The sequence below is a fragment of the Nyctereutes procyonoides genome, unplaced genomic scaffold (genome assembly GCF_905146905.1).
Source record: "Nyctereutes procyonoides isolate TBG_1078 unplaced genomic scaffold, NYPRO_anot_genome, whole genome shotgun sequence".
NCBI lineage: Eukaryota > Metazoa > Chordata > Mammalia > Carnivora > Canidae > Nyctereutes > Nyctereutes procyonoides.
Window position 1 is genome coordinate 9520980 of NW_026575121.1, and position 21197 is coordinate 9542176.

General features: G+C 38.2%; 1 protein-coding gene and 1 pseudogene across 1 annotated transcript in view; both read left to right on the top strand.

Annotated features, from left to right (window-relative positions):
- The window catches only part of ELF1 (E74 like ETS transcription factor 1), a 79598-nt gene that overhangs the window by 32314 nt on the left and 26087 nt on the right, over positions 1 to 21197 (top strand). Inside the window, 2 exon segments of the mRNA XM_055335711.1 lie at positions 21001 to 21046; positions 21049 to 21180. Coding sequence (XP_055191686.1) covers positions 21001 to 21046; positions 21049 to 21180 — 178 coding nt within the window.
- Positions 5395 to 6621, top strand: LOC129516310 (keratin, type I cytoskeletal 18-like; annotated as a pseudogene).

Below are 21197 nucleotides of genomic sequence, written 5' to 3' on the forward strand. Positions count from 1 at the left end.
CAAGATGAGCTTTGGATGGGAAGGAAAAAAATTTAAGGGAGAGGGTTGCTTGGTCCAAAATAAAAATATATTAATAGGATTTAATCTAGAAACAACAGAAAAGACATTTTAAGAAAGTTTTTGAATTTGTTTCAAAACAGGATATTTCTCTGTACGTTAAAGTTTGAAAACTGTATTACTGTGCAGCCCTCTTAGATGAAAGATTCCAGGCTTGATGTGGTAAGGTTTGTTCTCTGTGTGGCCACACAAGACAGAGCTCTAAGCCACTCACTGGTGTGCTCTAGTATGGTGGCTTTGGCACTCTTCTGACTGTGAGAAATACATTTTACATTATGGTATAGTATTTGTACATGTGTATATTTAGCCTTAAAAATAGTTTTGCACTTGCCCTTGATAGGTGTGGTGTGCTTAGTTTATCTTGGAGAGGTCATTTGATGCCTTTGAATAGATGATGATCTCTTAGCTTAATATCATAATGCACATACATGTTTTTTCTTATTTTTATTAAAATGGGTATATATATATATATAGGTGTATATATATTAGTTTTGTGCAGGTGTTATTATAAGGACTTTACAAATATTTAACATGTGAGGCAAATACTATTATCCCCATTTTACAATGAGGAAAATGAGACAGAGGTTAAGTGATTTATTTGAAATCATACAGCTAGTCAATAGTGGAATTGCAATTTGAATGCAGGCAGTTTGACTGTCACTAATGATGTTGGATACCCTTGCGCTGAAGTATGCCAGTATTACTGTATTATAATCAGTGTCAAAAATTGGCATGCCTAGAGTTTTCCAGTCTATGGCTGTGAGCATAGCAAACTTAACTGACTCATAGGGATAGATCCAGTAGTGTCAGTCTTATTATTAGCATCTTATCTGTGGTTCTACTTCCTTTGTTGTTTGCTTGTTAGATTTGTTTTTGATTTAAAAGTAATAACATCCCAATTATGAAAGAAGGCACCTAACATGAAAATACATAAAAGAGTTCTTTACCCTTTCCACCTAATCCATTTGTCCCCAGAAGACACTATTATTAACTATTTGATGTTAATATTTTAGAGAAAGAGCTGAACCAAAGAGCAACATATGTACATATAAACCTACATAAAGAGATTGTTTTTAAAATGCAAATAAAAGTATGCTAAACCTTTTCTGTGAATTGTTTTCACTTAATGTATTGTAAATATGTATGTATGTATGTATGCTGGCTCTACATCATTTATTTTTTTCACATGATGGATGGATCATAATTTATTTTACCAGTATTTGATCATGGACGATTATTACCAGTATTTTGCTGTTATAAACAATATTGCAGTGAACATTTTCATTTGGGAGGCAGTAGACCTATAGTAATTAAGAGCTCAGATATTGGAGTCAGAAGACTTGGGTTTGAATCCTCCTCACTCCACTACTTATTACTTCTGTGACTTTGGATAGACTACTTAGCCATTCTCTGCCTTGGTTTCCTTATCTGCAAATGAGGATGATAGTACTAAACCCTGTATTATAGGGTTGTTGTGAAAGTGAAATGGGTTATTCTATATAAAGCTCTTAGAACCATGCCCAGTTCTTCTTAGAACCATAATCGTGCATGCTCATGTGTGTATCTTTGTATATGCATAATGATTATTTCTGCCTTCATCTCTAGTATACAATTTTGAATGAATTTTAGAGTTAGCTTCTTAAGTTACATAAAACTCTGTTGGGATTTTAAATTTTCAAATTTAAAAAGTATTTGTGTCTTTTAAAATAATTATTTTGGGGGCATCTGGGTGGCTCAGTCAGTTAAGCGACTCTTTTTTTTTTTTAAGATTTTATTTTTTTGTGTGAGAGACACAGAGAGAAAGAGAGAGAGAGGCAGAGACACAGGCAGAGGGAGAAGCAGACCCGATACAGGGAGCCCAACATGGGACTCCATCCCGGGTCTCCAGGATCACGCCCTGTGCCAAAGGTGACGCTAAACCGCTAAGCTACCCGGGCTGCCCAAGAGCAAGCAACTCTTAATTTTGACTTAGGTCATGATCACAGTCTTGGGATCTGCCCCCACATCAGCCTCTACACTTAATGGGGAGTCTGCTTGAGGATTTTCTCTCTCCCTGTCCCTCTGTCACTCCCATCACTTAGGCATGTATTCTTTCTCCCTCTCTTTCTCTCAATAAATAAATAAATCTTCTAAAAAATAATTCTGTTTTATGATCCTGTATTGGTCTGGTTGGTTCTTTACAAAATCACTGTTGAAGGCACCAGATTAGAATATATTTCCTGTTTTGAGTTATGATCTGTGGTTATAAATGTCATCTAAAGAAGCTGACACCATTAATGTCTAGTTGCCACCACTCTGATCATTTTCCCTTGTATCAATTTGTACTCTTTTTAAAAATGATTTTTATTTATTAGAGAAAGAGAGAGTAGGGGGAGAGCCATAAGCATGGGGGTAGGGGGAGAGGAAGAAGCAGACTCTCTACTGAGCAGAGAGCCTGATGTGGGCCTCAGTCCTGGGACCCTGGGATCATGACCTGAGCTGAAGGCAGACACTTAACCAATTGAGCCACCCAGGCTCCTAATTTGTACCCTTCAAAATTGCGTGGAAGAAGTCCTTTGGCCAGGGATGGGTGTGGGGGGATGGTAGTGTTGGAAAGGAAACACCAACATTATTGGTGCTGACAAGCCCCTTTTAAGTCTCCTCTTGATGTCTATTCAAAACTGGGAATATTTGTTGCTGAGAACGAAGCACTTCTGTGCTGGAGGGCACCACCATCAGTATTGGATTGCAGTATGTACTTTTATTTGAAGGTGCCTTGGTTTGACCTTATTAAGCAGGTGTGTTTGCCTGGGGGAACGAATGAGAATAAGAAGAAGTCTGAAGGCTGTGGATACAAGTTTTTAAAGAGAAGGAAACTTGACTGTATGCTCATATAGTCCAGACGTTAATGAAAAACAGCTGGTAGTTTAATGCATTTTGTAATTTTCACGTATCATTACAATATATGTCTTTTCAGTTGTTGGTCCTAAAAGTAGAACCTAGCAAATCATAGTTATTTATGCTTAACACACTTGGTTCACTAGGGAGTAGCTTGATGACCAGCATGGGAAAGTGAAACAAATACTTTTATAGAATCCTATCACATATAAGAAGGTGGGAATGTCTGGGTGGCTCAGTGGTTGAATCTGCCTTTGGCTTATGTCATGATCCAGGGTCTGGGGATTGATTCCTGCATTAGGAAGAGCCTGTTTCTCCCTCTGCCTATGTCTCTGCCTCTCTCTTGGTGTCTCTCATAAATAAATGTAATCTTTAAAAAAAAACAAACCAATATAAGAAGGTGGTCTTATGACATTCCTTCTTAGGATAAAACTGGTTTGCTCTGTTGATCCTTAGAGACTAAAGAGGAAAACAGTGCCTTGTTGTCTAATGAGATACCCGATAACTCACGCAGTGATTGAGAATCACTGCATTGCAACTTTGGGAAAGCTTCACTCTAGTAGAAGTTACATTAGAACTGCATTTTGCAGGAAGGCCCAGTTTATCCAACAGATTGAAGGAGCGGAAGTGTTCTGGAACAGTAGAATGTACCAAAACTTTTGATGGATTTTCTTGACTATATAGTCAATCTAACCACCTTAACTTAAGGTTAGAGGTTTTCATAGTGTTTTTCATGCTCTTTCCTTTCTTGTACTACATTAATTTTGCCAGCCTACTGTGTAATTTCCCCAAGTCCCTTCCTGCTTGATCTCCCACATTCATACCTGTTGACTATTTAAGTTCTAATCTCTTTTTAAGATTTTAGACAAAACCTACTTGTTCCAGGAATTTATCCTAAAATCAATATTTTCAGGAATTAACAAAGTTTATCCTGTTATTTCTATATCACTTATTGTCACACATTTGCCATGTTAAATTTTCATATATACAGTACGATTTTCTCAGATAAGTGCTAATCACTTAAAGAAAGGGATTCCTTCCCCCTCCCCCTTCGTATCTTCCAAAGTGTTTAACATTGTTCAGAATACCTTTATCTGTTGAGTCCTTAAAGATTTTCTTCCTCCTCTTAATCCTGTTGGTAAAATGATGTGGGATAAGTATATGCTTAGTTATAGCCGTTATCACATCAGAGGACTTTTAGAATGAGAGATAATGTTCTGCCCCAAACTTTCTCAACTACAGTATATATTTTTCTGGGACCTATTTGTCCACATTCTCATATAGTGCATTGGCAGTGTGGCCATATCACCACAATTCCAAGACCAGAAAGAAATTTTCATGGAGTGTTTTTCTGTTATGTACGTAGAACTGTTCTATTGTACCACCTCAGATAACTTTCAAAAATTATCATTGAAATTATAAGTAAGTAAATACCCATATAGAGTTTTTCTGTTTCTTGGGAGACTCCTTCAAGCTGCAGAGGGAGTTTTTGACATGGTTGTATCTTGAGAATGGGGTTACATTTTGTAGATTGGGAAAATACTCGTAAGAATATAGATCATGGCAACTGGCCATTTTTTTTTTTTTTTTTTTTTTTAGCAATTCTGTTAGGTCAGGGATTAAGTGTACCTTAAAAATAGAAGGAATGAATTGAAATGTTTTGTGTGTAACTTATTCAGTACTAGTATTGTGGAGGGCAGGAAGTTGGAATAGTGATACTAACCTGTACATGGACACAGAGAATTCTGTTACGTACACACAATTCCAGCTTACATGGACCAATCTACCTGTTCCTGTTGCCTTCTTTTTTAGTCTTGACAGATTAGATTTATCAGATCCATTAAAAGTTTGGCCTCCTGTAAAATTAACATACAGAGGTTGCTTGTTTCTTTTGTTCACATTTGGAACCTTCATCAAAGGGGTTATGCCATAGAACCCATAGTATAAGCCTGTTTATATTTGGGAAAAGTCAGACTCTGGTTATTTTGGATGTTTTGTTTTGTTTTGTTGAGAGACCTGGTGAGTGGGTCAGGGGCAGAGGATGAAAGGGAGAGAGAGAGAATCTTAAGCAGGCTGCATGCCTAGCATGGAGCCTGATGTGGGGCTCGATCTCAAAACCCTGAGGTCTTGATCTGAGCTGAAATCAAGAGTTGGATGCTTAATTGAGCCATCCAGGTGCCCTGGAAAAAGTCTGACTTTGAATAGGCCTGAGCCCTCTTCAGGTTATGTGAAGAGACAACCCTGCCTATGACCTAGTGTTTGGCATGGCTTATCTCCCTCCCTTCCCACTGTTGGTGGTGAGGAAGCTGATGGTTATTATGAAGGAGGAGGAAGAACTTACTGTTGTTTTCTTTTACAGTCTAAGTGTCCCGCACCAGGTCCTGTGACAATGTGTTTAAAATGAATATAGATGAGTGGCCTGATCTGAGTCCTGGCCCCTGGTCTTCCTCCCCAAACAGCATGAACTTCACCACCCACTCCATCTTCTCCACCTATTAGTCTCTGAGCTCTGTGTAATCGCCCAACCACCACATCCCTCTGGTCAACAGTGTAGCCACCAGCATCTGTGCAGGTGCCTAGGGGCTCAGGCTCCTGGGTCTCTCCACCAGCTAATGGGATAAATAGGGTTCCAGAAGCCAGGTCACCAGGATGGCTAGGGTCCTGACAGACATAGGGGGCATCCAGGGTGGAGCAGGAGACCATGCAAGACCTGAATTAACACCTGGCCTCCTACATGGAGAGAGTAAGGAGCCTGCAGGCTGATAATCAGAGACTGGAGATAAAAAGCTGGGAATACCTGGAGAGGAAGGGACCCTAGATCAGAGACTGGGGCATTACTTCAAGACCCATCAAGAAGCTGAGGGCTCAGATCTTTGCAAAATCTGTGGACAATGCCTACATCGTTCTGCAGATTGACAATGCCCATCTTGCTTCTGATAACTTTAGAATCGAGAATGAGATGGAGCTGGCCATGTGCCACTCTGTGGAGAGTGCTATCCACAGGCTCCAAAAGGTCATTAGTGACACCATTGTCATTCGGCTGCAGCTCGAGACAGAGATCTAGGTTCTCAGAGAGCTGCTCTTCATGAAGAACCATGAGGAAGTAAAGGTCTATAAAACCAAATGGCCAACTCTGTGTTGACCGTGAAGTTGGATGCCTCTAAATCTCAGGACCTCAGCAAGATCATGGCGGACATCTGGGCCCAGTATGATAAGCTGGCTCAGAACTGAGGGGAGCTGAACAAGTATTGGTCTCAGCAGATTGAGGAAAGCACCACAGTGATTACCTCGCCAACTGCTGAGGTAGGAGTAGCTGAGATGGCCCTCACAGAGCTGAGATGTATGGCCCAGTCCTTAGAGATCAGCCTGAGGGAGGTGGAGGCCCATAACACAATGCAGATGGAGCAGTTCAATGGTGTCCTGCTGTACCTGGAGCCAGAGCTGTCCCAGACCTGGGAAGAGAGGCAGCTCTAGATGTAGGAATATGAGGCCTTGCTTAATGTCAAGGTTAAGTTGGAGCCTGAGCTCTCCACCTGTCACCTGGTGGAAGATAGAGAGGATTTCAGTCTTGGTGATGCCCTGAACAGCAGCAACCCTTTGCAAATTGTCCAAAAGACCACAACCCACTGGATTATGGACAACAAAGTGGTATCTGAGACCAGTGACACCACATTTCTGAGGGATTGAGGCAGGAGAGAAGCAAGGTACCCTTTGAGGAGCAGAAGGCAAATTAAAAGTTGAGAGGTAAAAAACGAAAAAATGACTATGGATGAGATCATTGCATAGGGTAGGAGGACATAGACTTAGAGGAGCTCCAGAAACATTCAGTGGTATATTTTAGTAACTAGAGTTTACTGAGCATCTTATTCTGTGCACTGTGCCATGCGCTTTATGAGGATTACCCTATTTAATTCTTAAAACAATTTTATAAAGTAGGTAGTTTAATTCCTACTTTATGGAAGAGTCAAGTGAGGCTTAGAGAAGGAAGGCAGCTGGCTTGCAAGTGATAAAACTGTGAACTGTCACTCAGCCTGTGCCTTCAACTGTATTTGAATAATGTCAGTTACCAAGGCTTGCAAGTGGTAAAAGAGTGATTTTAAATGTGGAAGAATTATTATCCTTGCATATATGATTTTAGCAAAAACAAAATGTTATGCTAGTTAATTTGTTAACATAATTGCAAGTTGACAGTTTTTGTGCCTTAATAACCTGTGTACACTTGAAAAAGAAAACCAGCTTTATTGGGATGGATATATATATACACACACTATACATTCAACTATTTAGACCGCAGTTCAGTGATTTTAGGTATATAAACAGAGTTGTGTATCCATCACCATAATCAATATTGGAACATTTTTGTTACCCCAGAAAGAAACCTGTACCCAATAGCAGTCATGCCCTATTTCTGCCCAATCCCTATACCTTGACAACCACTAGTCTATTGTCCCTGTGTATTTACCTATTCTGGAACATTTTGTAAACATTGAATCATGCAGTATGTGGCTGACTTCTTTTTTACTTAAGTATAACTGTTTTCAAGGTTCATCCATGTTGTAGCATGTATCAGAACTTTGTTCTTTTTGTTGCTGAATAATATTCCATTGTCTGGGTATACTGCATTGTATATATCCATTCTGTGTGTTTTTCAAAAGAAGAGTAATTTTTAAAAGATTTTATTTATTTGTTTAACAGACTGTGTGAGCACAAGCAGGGGGGAGCAGCAGGCAGAGGGAGAGGGAGAAGCAGGTTTCCCACTGAGCAGGGAGCCTGATGCGGGATCCCAGGACTCTGGGATCATGACCTGAGCCAAAGGCAGAGGCACCAGTTAAACAACTGAGCCACCCAGGTGCCCCAAGAATAGCATTTTTTTTTTTTAATGAAGTTCCTGTTGGTCAGTTTTGTGTCAGGGATGAAATTGGTGATTTTTGTTCTCCCAGAAGTACTCAGTCACCCAGAGCAGCCTCGCTGGATGAATAAGGAAATAGTACCTCTTTGATGTAGCTCAGTTTATCTACTGATCTTGAGAATTTTTGCCTCCTTTCTGTTTTACTTAACACATAACACACAAAGGATAATAAGTCATTATATGAACAGATAGTGTTACTGGATTATTGGCCTTTTTTTTTTCTTTCTTTTTTTTTAAAAGATTTATTTATTTATTTATGATAGACACACACACACACACACAGAGAGAGAGAGAGAGAGAGAGAGAGGCAGAAACACAGGCAGAGGGAGAAGCAGGCTCCATGCCGGGAGCCCGAAGCAGGACTCGATCCCGGGACTCCAGGATCAGGCCCTGGGCCAAAGGCAGGCACCAAACCGCTGAGCCACCCAGGGATCCCCGGCCTTTTTTTTTCTTAAGCCAGAGTCACCCTCAACCCTCTTTTGAGAATAATGGTGAAGGTAATGTCCTTCGATTTACTAAAGTAGAAAGAAAACTGATTATTAACTCATTTGTCAGAGTGTGAATTTAACAAAGTGATGTCCCCAAATAATGTTCATAGATTTGATATGCCTAATATTAAGTAAATTAGAATATAGACAGAGTTCTTTTTTCTTTCTTTCTTTCTTTCTTTCTTTCTTTCTTTCTTTCTTTCTTTCTTTCTTTCCACAGTAACCAAAATTCTCAATATTAGGCAGTTCTTTTTTTTTTTTTTTTTGGAAAGAATTATAATGTAATGACTGGCAATATATCCATGGACTTAGCTGTTTCATCTGTTCCCACCTAATGAGATGTTGAGAGAAAGAGCTCTGAACATGTGAGGTGCTGGATCAGGAAATCCAGTCACCCTGAATTGTGGGATAGGGCCTGGAGTGAGGGAAGGAGAATTTTTCTCTCCTAAGGTAGAACTTTAGGTAACAATTTAAAGATTTATTATAGTTTGTAGTTTTATATGACTCTGCACTTCTGTCAATTCCACTTTATTTCCTGGTATGGGAAAAAACAAAATTGAGTATTTAGGAAAACCTTGCATTTACTTTAGGAAAGCAACTAAAGGGAAGCTCAAGTAACTAGTAGCTCCTCCCCGCATTCCCTGCCCTGACATGGAAGCACATTCAGAAATAATTTGGGATTGAAGATTTACCTGGGAAATGATTTTTTAAAAAGTGATTGATTTGTGTGCATTCAGATCAACTGCTACAATTTCAGCATAATACTGAATTCTGGAAATTGATGTTTCTTGTCAATTAAAAGTCTGTGACATATGACATTAAAGAATATCAGCCTGGGAACCAGGAGCCACCACTTTCTAAATGTGTGACCTCAGACAAGTTTTTAAATTTCACTGAGCTTTTATTTCCTTCACCAAAAATGAATTAATTTCCAAGGTTATGAGCATTCGGTTATTTGTTGTGTACCACTATGTACTCAGTACTGCTCAGTTGTTTGGTAATGAAGTTAATTTTTATAATTTGAACACCAGTTAGACAAATGTTATTCAGCTTTTTTCTTTTTAATGTTTTCTTATTTTTTCTTTGCTGGCTTGGTTCTACAATAAGCCAATCAGCTTGTCAATCAGGAGTTTGAAAATCCAGCAGATTAATTCTGTGGGGAAGCATTCTCCTTTAATATTTTAAATGCTAAGTTTGTTCTGACATATTTTGATCTGGAGTTGTTCCATTTTTTAGAATGACTCCAATTTCTGTCATTGTCTAGTTGGCTATTACAATTTTAACATTCTGGTAAAGGCTTTGCTGTAGTTAAAATGCCTGTATTCAGCAATGTCTGCCTCATTTTATTCTATGATTCATACATATTTGTATAAGATTCTTGTCAAAGTCCATCATTTAAAAGTAGGAATTGTCTCTTTAGTTAGATTTTGCTTAAATTTTATGAGTTATATAGAATCTGCATGTTTAAAACATCAATCTGGTAGTGACTGATGTGATGTTATCTAGTTGATTTGTAACTGAACATTGAAACCTAGTTAAGATTTACTATACCTTCCAATAGCTACTTTTTTTTTTAACCTTATAACTAATTGTGTCAGACTTGGGGACACACACACACACACACACACACACCCTTAATCCACCAGTGTATTAAACTTTTTAAATGAGCACTCTAATAAGAAAACCAAGATTGTTTTCAGTGACTGTTCTACTTTTTGAGATGCATGGCCAAATTGTAATTTATCCTGGCTGAAAAAAGAAAAATCTGGGCAAAGACTAAAGGCGGCCAACAGTCATGAAAGACCTAAACTGGAATTAGATTTAGCCAAATCAATTCCCTAGGAATTTACAGTGGAATTTTAATTATCTGGGAGAATTCTGGAGAAAAGACCATTTTACTTACACCTTTCTATGTTTCATGGTGCTGCTATGCAAGAGAAGCTAGGCTTCCTCTGGAACACTCCTCTCTGTTGTGGTCAACAGAAATAAAACAAACTTCTTATATATGTATCTCCAAACTTTATAACTGAGGTAAAATTTTTATTATGACAATAATTTATCTATAGGATCCTGTACTCTTGTTGTCTATCTTAGTGATTAATCTTGTGGACTTGGGGAGCCCGATGGCCTGGGTTCATGTTTCAGCTCATCCTCTTCCTAGCTGGTTGACCAGTGTCAATAAAATAGCACAGGGCTGTAGGGATTGACTGGGATAAGCCGTATGAAGTACTTAACATAGTAGCTGCTTCACCATCACCACCACCACATTAAGAATACCACATTATTTTAATTTTATTGATCATTTTATTGAAGACTCAAAGAGACTGGAGGATAACACTTTATACAGCACTGTGGTGTATTTTAATTCAATTAAAGTATTTTGCAAGTTATATTAATGTCCAGAATTTTTCTTTTTAATTCATTAGAGACACAGACTGAGGGAGAGAGAGAGAGAGAGAGGGAGAGAGAGGCAGAGACACAGGCAGAGGGAGAAGCAGGCTCCTCACAGGGAGCCCGATGCGGGACTCAATCCTGGATCCCAGGATCATGACCTGAGCTAAGGGCAGGCGCCCAACCACTGAGCCACCCAGGCATTCCAATTTCCAGAAATTTGAATCATTTTTCTCTTATACAAAGCCCATGGCCATAACATAATATTTATCTACACCATGATGTTTATAAAAAATACACAATCCATTAAAAACTTAGGGTATTGGGGGCATTTGGGTAGCTCAGTTGGTTAGGCATCTGCCTTCAGCCAAGGTCATAATCCTGGGATCCTGGGGTAGATCCCCATGTTGTGCTCCCTTGCTCAGCGGGGAGTCTGCTTTTCTCCTCTTCCTCTACCCCTCCCCCTGCTCGTGTGCACTCTCTCTCTCTCAAATAAAATCTTTTTTAAAAACCTAGGATATTGAAGGAGAGCCATTAGAAAGTGAAAAGGCTGGTCAAAGCATATATTTTAGTTTTGTGTCTAAATGCTGCCTTGTAAGTTAACCTCTATGCCTGCTTTAGTCTTGAGTCAAGTGTAAAAATATTTCCTAACATTTCGTAGAACCCTTTATGGTGATAGTATTTTTTCCACATACACTTTAATTCCCACAAATCATTCTGTGATAGAGATACTATTTCCTTTTCCTATTGAAGAATATTATCTCATTTATTACTAGATAACTAGAATAACTATTTTAGAATCTTGTAATAGATTCCTAGGGCAGAGTTGCAAAGGCACCCAGGGTACTGTTCAAAATAACCTTATCCTATTTACTAAGGATATTTGGATCCCAATTCTGATTTAATAACATTGTTTTAGAGTATCAGTGGATAGTTGGTCTTATTAGCTGTTCGTTTCTTTACAAATTATTTTTTAAATATTTTATTTATTTATTCATGAGAGAGACATAGAAAGAGAGAAGCAAAGGGAGAAGCAGGCTCCATGCAGGGAGCCTGATGTGGGACTTGATCCCAGAACACTGGAATCACGCCTGAGCCGAAGGCAGATGCGCTTAACCACTGAGCCACCCAGGTGTCCATCTTTACAAATTAATTTTGACAGTACTTTGTTTATATTTCTGTTAAGAGATAATTGCACAAGTCTCTGGGGATTTGATATATCACTTGAGGTAGTGCATTGAAGTATTTCTAAGTTTTTAGAATGGTAGTAATGAATATTTGGTGTTTTGTTTAAAATGAAAATGCACTAGTGACAAAAAAAATCCAAAGAGATTGCCAGGAATAATCCTCACATGCATAAAACTGGTAGGTCCAAAGAGTTTCATGGATGTTATTTTAAACTTTAATGAATAATTTAAATAGTTTCAGTTCAGAGAGAGAAGTTTCCTAATTCGTTTTTACAAAACCAACATAACACTGATACCAAAACCTGGCAAAGTATGTGTGGACACATGAACGATAGGTTAATCCCCAAATGGGTAGTTTGTTTAAATATAAGAGCTGATATTTATTGTCTCTTACCTTTGCCAGGTCCTGTGGGCAATATGCATGTTTTTCTTTTTTAAAAATTTTGATATTATTAAATTACATGATGTTGGTTTAAAAAAAAATAATTCATAGAAGTTTATCCAAAGGCTACTCCTCAAAAGATGAAAACTATCTCTAGTTGTGAGATTCCTTCTTTTCTCTGACTTGATAATTACACTTTTCTTTACATACTTGGGGGGAGGAGGCAGGCCCCACAATGGTGTCTAGAAAGCCTTATGAGATTTTTACAATGAGACTCTGAGCATGAGCTAAAACATTTTACCTGTAATTTATAGAGGAAGGACAGGTGATTCTACAGACTAGAAAGTCAACCTCAATACCTCTGTTTCTCTAGATTTTCTTTTTAAAGTACACATTTTTGTTCCTTCAACTTTTAAAGAGTCTATTTTAAGTGACCTGGTTTTCAACTGGTTTTGGTTGAGTGTGTCACACCTGGATACAGTTGACTTAAAAATGTTTTACTCCTTCTGTTTCTTTCTGATTATTTTATTTTTAGTTATTCTTACGAGTGCAGAATATTTTCTCTAGAGATGTGTCAACACAAAATGAAACAGACCTTTTAGAATTTCTAGAAGAAAGGAGCAGAGTATTTATTATTCGAGCCCAAGTTAGGACAGCTGCCCGGGATACACAGTCTTCACAAAGAGAGTGCTCTCGCATATTTTCTTTCAATCCTCGCCATAACCCTGTACTGTGTGGCCACTATTGTTATCCTCATCTTATGAATAAGGAGAGCCTTTGTAAGGAGAAATCTCGGGGAGGTTGAATGAGGAGATGAATGTTGCCCAGAAACACTACTGTAGAATGCAACAGCACCTGCACTGGGGTTGAGTTGAGGATTTGAGAAAGCCCAAGCTCTTATCCATTATGCTGGGAAAGACATAAAAGAGGAAAAGAACCTCGAAGGAAAAAGAGAATCTAGAAGAATATTAAGTAAATCGTCTTTTATAGCAGTTATACATAAGTAGGATTCTCACTTTCTCCCAAATACATTTACATATTAAAATTTTTAAAAACTAGATTCACGTACTACATTTTTAGTCCGGAAAGCTGTGTTTCAGAAGTTAGACAAACGTGCTAGGCAGTATGTACTACAGCTCCATAGCCTTTTCTGCTTGTTTGCTGAAACTCTCTTTGATTTTCTTTTAGACTAAAGATGGATAAGCTCATGTAAAGAGAGCTTGAATCGGTCAACAGAAGTATTCTCATTTGCAGATAATGAAGCTGTTTTAATGACAGGTTTTTTAAAGTATGAGGAGAATTTGGCTGTGAAGAAGCCTTCACAAAAAACTTTGTTCTGAGCCTCAGAGATTTATTGCACAATCCTGGCTTATTTTATGTAATATATCAATTCCTGAGATCATTCAAAATGTATTTTGAAAACTGGAAACAGTGGTAGTTATTAGGGAAGGGAACTAAATGGAAAAGGGACAATAATGTTTAATACTCTTGGAATACAAATGTATGTGTGTATTAATCTATTCCCCTAAACAGTTTTTTAAAAATGCACCATGGGAGCTTGTTTAAAGGAATTTTAATTCATTTTGTTCACTCGTCACCTTAATTTTATGTGTGTAAATCCACCTAGATGTTCCCTTTAATTTTATTATGGCTTATACCGTAATAGTCTCCTTTTTAAGTTCTGTATCTCCCATCAGATTGACCTCTACTTTTAGACTTTTTTATTGAAATATTGCATAAATATAAAATATGCACAAGTCCTAAGTGTACAGCTTGATGAATTGTCACAAAGTTGAACATATGTTTCAGGTTTTGCTTTTTCTTGAAGCTGTTAAACAGTTGTTGCTGAGACTAGATGGTTGAGTTGTGTTCACTGCTTTTCTGGAAGGACTATTCTTAATTAAAAACAAAACAGAAACAAAAAACCATGTCTGTCAAATGTAAGATTATAAGTCCCCCCCCCCAGTTTTATTGAGATGTAACTTATATATAACATTATTTAAGTGTACGATGTGATGATCTGGTATATGTATATAAGTAGTAAGCCAAATTTTAAGAGTGTTTATTTTCTAAGTCAAATATTGAGGCACTTTATCACCAAATTGTTTTATTGAATGGTTACTATATGCCATGCAGTAGAACAGGTGATCTATTTGCATGTCATTGAATTCTTACAACAATTCTGGAAGTTATTCTCATTTTAGGTAGACACAAACATGGAAGCCTAGAGAGGCTGAAAATTTTGTTGGAGTTCAGACACCCAGGACATGGTGCAGTCTGACCGTAATAAGGGTCATTCTAATTCTAGAGCTCAAGCACTTACTATTACATCCTATTTTCACCAGGGGTATTTTTAGTGCATTTGCTGCATAGGAAATATCTGATCGTGTCCTTGATAGACTGAGGTGTTGTTGGGTTTTTAGTTTTGTGTTTTGTTTTTTTAAGTCAAAGGTGAAAGAAATAGTTTCACAGCAGTGCCTTCGTAGGATGAGGCTTTGGGGGCAGTATTCTGATCAGAAAAAAAAGACATGGGAATTGGTTTCAAAGACTCATTTTCTTAGCAAGTGAACTATGTTTAGTGTGTAAGTTTCTTGGAGTGGCCTTTGGGTGGGGATGCTACTGAAGATTATGGGAAAAGGGACGCCCCACCCCGCCCACTCTTGGTTTTGCCTTGTCTTGTGGCAAAGTGATAGTGTAAATGCTTAAAAATGTGCTCATTTTGCATGTATCTTAAAAAATGAGTGTCTGCATTGGGGAAGTTTTTAAAGACTTTTTAACTTGCCTTTCTTTCAGGAAAACATTTGATACATATTTCATTTTCAACTATTTCATAGAGGATCTTGGCAGAATGTTTCACAACCATGTTACTAGATTGAGCTATGCTGTCAGGCAAACTTGGTAAACAAGTTATTTGCAAGTTCTTTTGTTTTTTGTTTTTTTTTTATAACCAAAGACCTGTTGAATAAACTTACCATATAGTTGGAATAATGGTCCATACTTTCTTAAATACCGTTTTAGGACCTTGGGTTGTGGTATACACATATAGTGAGATTGAGGTATACCCTAGTGAGTGTAGCAACATACATTGCTGTTTACAGATAGGCCACGTTCCTTCTCTTTTTAATTTTATGGTATTGCCACATATGTCACCAACCACAACAAATGGCAACTGTGTAGTAGAAGGTGTTGAAATTTGGGAACTCTCTTTCATGCCAGAATTTGGTTTGATTTTTTTTTTATATCTGCTAAAAAAAATTGTTAAGTTTTGCTTTCAATACGTGTATTAAATTTATCTGAAATTAATAGAAAGGAAAGCTGGTATATATTTTTCTCTCTCGAGTCATTAAGACCCTCAGTAAAGTTATACAGCAGTTGAAAGCTTATCACTACTGCTTAATTTGCTTATAAAAAGTGAGGCTTTGAAAACTCTGATCTTTGACAGATTGTAATCCCAAAAAGTCTTCCATTCTTTTCCCACCCATCATTTTGTGATTTATTTTGGTTCTGTTACAAAAACAAATGGGAAAATAGTCTGCAAGTGCCAAAAGATGTAATAATAAAAGTAATATAGCTTTGTTTTTTTTTTGGATTACTAATATTTCAGACATGTGAATCAGGTTAACTCAGTTCAAGGACTGCAGTTTTGAATTTTGTAATTCTTTAGAGTAGTGGTTCTAAACCCTGCATGCGTGTTAGAACCACCCAAGGAACTTTAATAAACATGCCCTGGTCACGTCCCCAGATGTTCTGATCGTTTGCTTCCATGTATGGTCAAGTATTGATATTTTTAGGTGTTTCCCAGCATAGGATCACTGTTGACAATCATTGGTAAACTGGGATTCTCTGATTCAGCTAAAAGTGAGGAGAAGATGATTATTTAAATAAACACATGTTTTAGAGATATTTGGAGGTTTTTTTTTTTTAACATAGCCAACCAAATGAAACAGTATTTTTGTTAGCACATTAACAAAGTGTTGACACCTTCATTTCTTAAAAGGAGATAACAGCTCTTATTGCTGGCTATGAGGAATATGGCCATTTTGTGAATAGCTGTGATCTTCCTAAAGTTCATCTTTTTTTTTTTTTAAATATTATTTGAGAGAGGGTATGAGCTTGAGCAGGGTGGGGGGAGGGGCAAAGGGAGAGAAAGAAACAGGCTTCCCTGCAGAGTAGGGAACCTGATGTGTGGGGCTCCATCCCAGGACTCTGGGATCATGAACTGAGCTGAAGACAGAGGCTGAACCTATTGAGCCACTAAGGTGCTCCTGAAGTTCATCTCTTAAATAAAACTTGGGAAAGGTTATGGGTGAAATGATGTGGGGAAAACAGGTGGAAAAGATTTGGTGGTCTTCAGCAAAGAAACATTTGAAGAATAATGACTAACCCCAATTTAGAAATAAGTAACAAGAATATATCATCTTAATTGCCATTGTTTTGGGTAGATGGAGCCAACCATCAAATGATAGGCTTAAAACTAAATTAAATTGAATCCTATTATGAGTTGAATTGCTCCCTCGGGGAGGGATCTGATCTTTGATTCAATATGATCAGTGTCCTTACGAGAAGAGAAAATTTGGACGCAGACACATACAGGGAAGAATACCATGTGAACATAAAGACAGTTGTCTACAAGCCAAGGAGAGAGTCAGGAACAGATCCCTTCCCTGATAGCCCTCAGAAGGAGTGACCTTGCCAACATCTCAATTTCAGATTTCCAGCTTCCAGAATTCTGAGACAACAAATTTCTGTTGTTTAAGCTGCGCAGTCTGTGATGCTTTGTTACACCAGCCCTAGCGAACTAATACAAGTCTCAGTATTTTATTCATTTTTAAAATTAAATATAGGAAACATTTAATATTTGAAATTTTGCCATACCTTCATTTAAGAGGATGGGAACCATTTCTCTATCAGGAATCTTAGAATGTGTGGCTATAAAATTTTTAGGTTCCTGGTAACTCAGACTTGAGCCAGTTAGTTGCTAGTCAATCCGTATAAAAGGCTGGAATTTATCATGAGCCCAGACCAGGAACTAGAGTTTCTGGAGTATTTTCCGTCCATTTATGGTAACATAGGGGGAGATTCTTTTCAGTCACCCACGGGGTTTCCTGGATGCATTATATATATATATATATATATATAGATTCAGGCCTGTTACCTGACATTTAGTGTTGGTCTGTTTGCTGTATATGATTTAGTAGCACCCTGGAGAAATTAGAGAGGAACAACTTTGTATATACATCTGCATTTCATGGGATATTCAGAAAAGAGTGGCCCATGCTTTTCATGAAAGGAGCGAGTACCCTAGGGAAAGACAGTATGGCTAAGTCAGGAATCCTGGGAAGTCCCTGTCTGTGCCCATGATGAAGTTCATAATAGACTCAGATTGGAGAATCCCTGCAAATGATGATATAGAAAGTCATACCTGAAACGCAAGACAGCTCCTTACTTTTTCTGGTTTTTGTGTGTTTTGGTTTGGTTTGGTTTGGTTTGGTTTTTTAACACAGCCAAATAAATATGCCAGTAAAACAAAAGGCTCCATGTTTAAGGCTATAACAGTGTACAGAGAAAGAGCAGAGACCTTGGAGTCTGTTTCATTTAAGGTCCTACCACTCACTAGCTGAATGCCTTGTGGTAAATTATTTCCCTTCCCCTCGAGCTAGTGTTTTCCCATGTAGAAAACAGATAATCCAATGTATCTCTCTCATAGGCTTTTGAGATGATTAAATAAGGTGGTAATTCATAAAAAGCAGTGAGCAGAGTACCTGGTGCATGTTAAGTGCCAATGAAGGGAGTTAATAGTGCTAGCAGAGGCAACAAGCAGGTGGCTGTTGTGCATGCTAACCACCCCCCCCCCCAGCCATTTAGTCCAAATGAATGAATGTCTTCTATGGGTGCCTGGGTGGCTAAGTGGCTAGGTGTCTACCTTTGGCTCTGGTCATGATCCCAGGGTCCTGAGGTGGAGCCCTACATCGGACTCCCTGCTCCATGGGGAGCCTGCTTCTCCCTCTGCCTCTCTCTCTCTCTCTTAAGAATAAATAAATAAAATCTTTTTTTTTAAAAAAAAAAGAATGCATCTCTTCTATCGTAACATTATATACTTAGTTTTGGCATCCATGCCTTAATATATGCCTAAAATATCTTAAGAAAACAAAACCTGGAAGTGCCCTTAGGATCAGCTCATGCTCTTCTTTGATTTATTTATTTTGAAAGATTTTATTTTATTATTTATTCATGAGAGAAACAGAGAGAGAGGGAGGCAGAGACACACACAGGCAGAGGGAGAAGCAGGCTCCACGCAGGGAGCCTGACGTGGGACTTGATCCCAGAACTCCAGGATCACGCCCTGGGCTCCCTGGGCTGAAGGCAGGCGCCAAACCGCTGAGCCACCCAGGGATCCCCTCTTCTTTGATTTAAAGTGAGGAAAATGACAGTAGGATTGGAGAATGCCTGAGCTGTCATGGTTCACAATCTTTTGATTTTATGTGTTGCTGCCTTCTAAACCGCAGAACCGTGTGTTCCTTTTCATTCTTTTTTTTTCCCTTGTTTTTCTCTCCCCCCCCTTCCTTTTCATTCTTAATTATTAAGCTTTTCGCTTCAAAGGAAACTAATGGTCTTGCTCTACTGTTGTGCCTAACATTTTCCTTAATAAACTGGATAAAAGTTATCAATCTTTGAAGTGAAATTAAAAGTAATTAAAGTAAATTGAAATAGACTTGGTTATACATAGACTGTCTCTGTTATGGAACAAAGAAACTGGTAGCAGGGGATGCCTCTGGGGAGGGGCACTGATGTACAAGTAGCATGGATTAGTGTTCTACAATACCATGTTCCTGAGACCTATACATTCTAGGAAATAGAGTCATCATTTCTCCAATTCACTAACTGGTAAGTAGAATACAACAAGGAAGAAAGTAGTAACAGATATCTGTAGTTATTTGAAACTCGACAACTACGTAGATTTAGATAAGATTTTGGAGATATCCCTTGTAATACTCATAACCTTAACACTCAGCTACCCCAAATTTCAGGAGCCAAATAGATTTGGTTAGGAAGTAAAACTTTGGTTTCATCTGGGTTGAGGACTGCTCCTGGGAATTGCTTTGACATGCCTTTGTCTCTGACTTCGTGGGCGACCTTAGGTAAATTTCTTAATCTGATTCTTCATCTGCCAGTGGATGGAGGTGATAAGCCCTATTCTTACCTAGTACATAGAGTTGTTGCACATAAAATGAAATCATGTAAAAATTAACTCAGTTCTGGGCTCGGCCTCATTAGAAGATTAGGAGCTTAACCTTGAGCTCTTAAAGAAGTGTTTCAACAAGCACATGTTCCTTCTAGGATGGATTGCATGTGCAGCATTCGCTTCTTAAAAAAGAGAAAAGGAAAGCCAAATGACTATACTTTGCCATTTTATGTACTTTCTTTTGTGTGTGTGTTTTACAGTGCAATGTGTGAACCTCCTACTTTCTGTTTTAAAACTTAGGATTTGGAGAGACACTTACTTCTAACTTCCTCTTTTCTGAATTAGGAAGAAACATTTTTTTTATTTTTTTTTTATTTATTTATGATAGTCACAGAGAGAGAGAGAGAGAGGCAGAGACACAGGCAGAGGGAGAAGCAGACTCCATGCACCGGGAGCCCGATGTGGGACTCGATCCCGGGTCTCCAGGATCGCGCCCTGGGCCAAAGGCAGGCGCCAAACCGCTGCGCCACCCAGGGATCCCGAGGAAGAAACATTTTGAAATAAAATGATCAAAATATGTTCTAGGGTTCTCTCTCTCTTTTTTTAAGATTTTATTTATTTATTCATGAGAGAGAGAGAGGCAGAGACACAGGCTGAGGGAGAAGCAGGCTCCTTGCAGGAAGCCTGATGTGGGACTCGAACCCAGGAATCCGGGATCACTCTCCCAGCCAAAGGCAGGCACTCAACCACTAAGCCACTCGGGCATCCCTATTCTAGGGTTCTTAATCATAAATTTCAGAGCATAGGATTCTTGAAGACACAGTATGTTTAGCACCCATATCTTAATGTTTAATTGAAGTAGTTAAATCCTTATGAAAGAAGTAACATTTATTTAACCTTTTAAAAGGTTTAATGGTTATGTTAACCATTTAACATTGTACAGTGCTACAAACATGTTAGGAAATATACACTGGATCATTTAGGGTTAAAGGAGGAGGAGTGTCTTCCACTGTCAAATCAGAAGAAATAAAAATAATAATATAGAAAGATAGTGATAGATATCAAACATTTCATGATCTTATGAAGAGATAGAAAATGAAAGATAATTTTCCCATTTGAGTCAAAAGCTATTGTTGAATCCAGCCTGTGTGCCAGTGACAATGTAACACTTATTAAACTTATGTGGTTCCTGTCAAACTTTCGTTGAGATTTTATTTAATTGTACATTTCATCTGTGTGCCACTTTATATGAATTAGTGATATTAGGGGTTTTTTAAGTTTAATGTGGTTTAAAAATACGCTTTTATAGGATTTTCAGTGAAAACTTGGTAGTCAAGACCTAAGATTGATAATAAAATTTTATTTTGTCTTAATAGATATGTATTATCTGCAGCCCAGAAAGATTGTCAAGATTTAACTAGCCGATGATATAAAAACTAAACTGATGTCCAGTATAAAATAGTTTTTGGTTGTATTTAACAAAAGCAAACATTTTGTTAATCCTTTTTTCCCCTCACCTCTCACAGCTTGGTGACCCAGCTATTTTTCCTGCTGTAATTGTGGAACATGTTCCGGTGCTGACATTCTCAATAGTTACGCAGGTCTAGCCTGTGTGGAAGAGCCCAATGACATGATTACTGAGAGCTCCCTGGATGTCGCTGAAGAAGAGATCATAGATGATGATGACGACGACATCACGCTTACAGGTGTGTGTGCGCCTCCA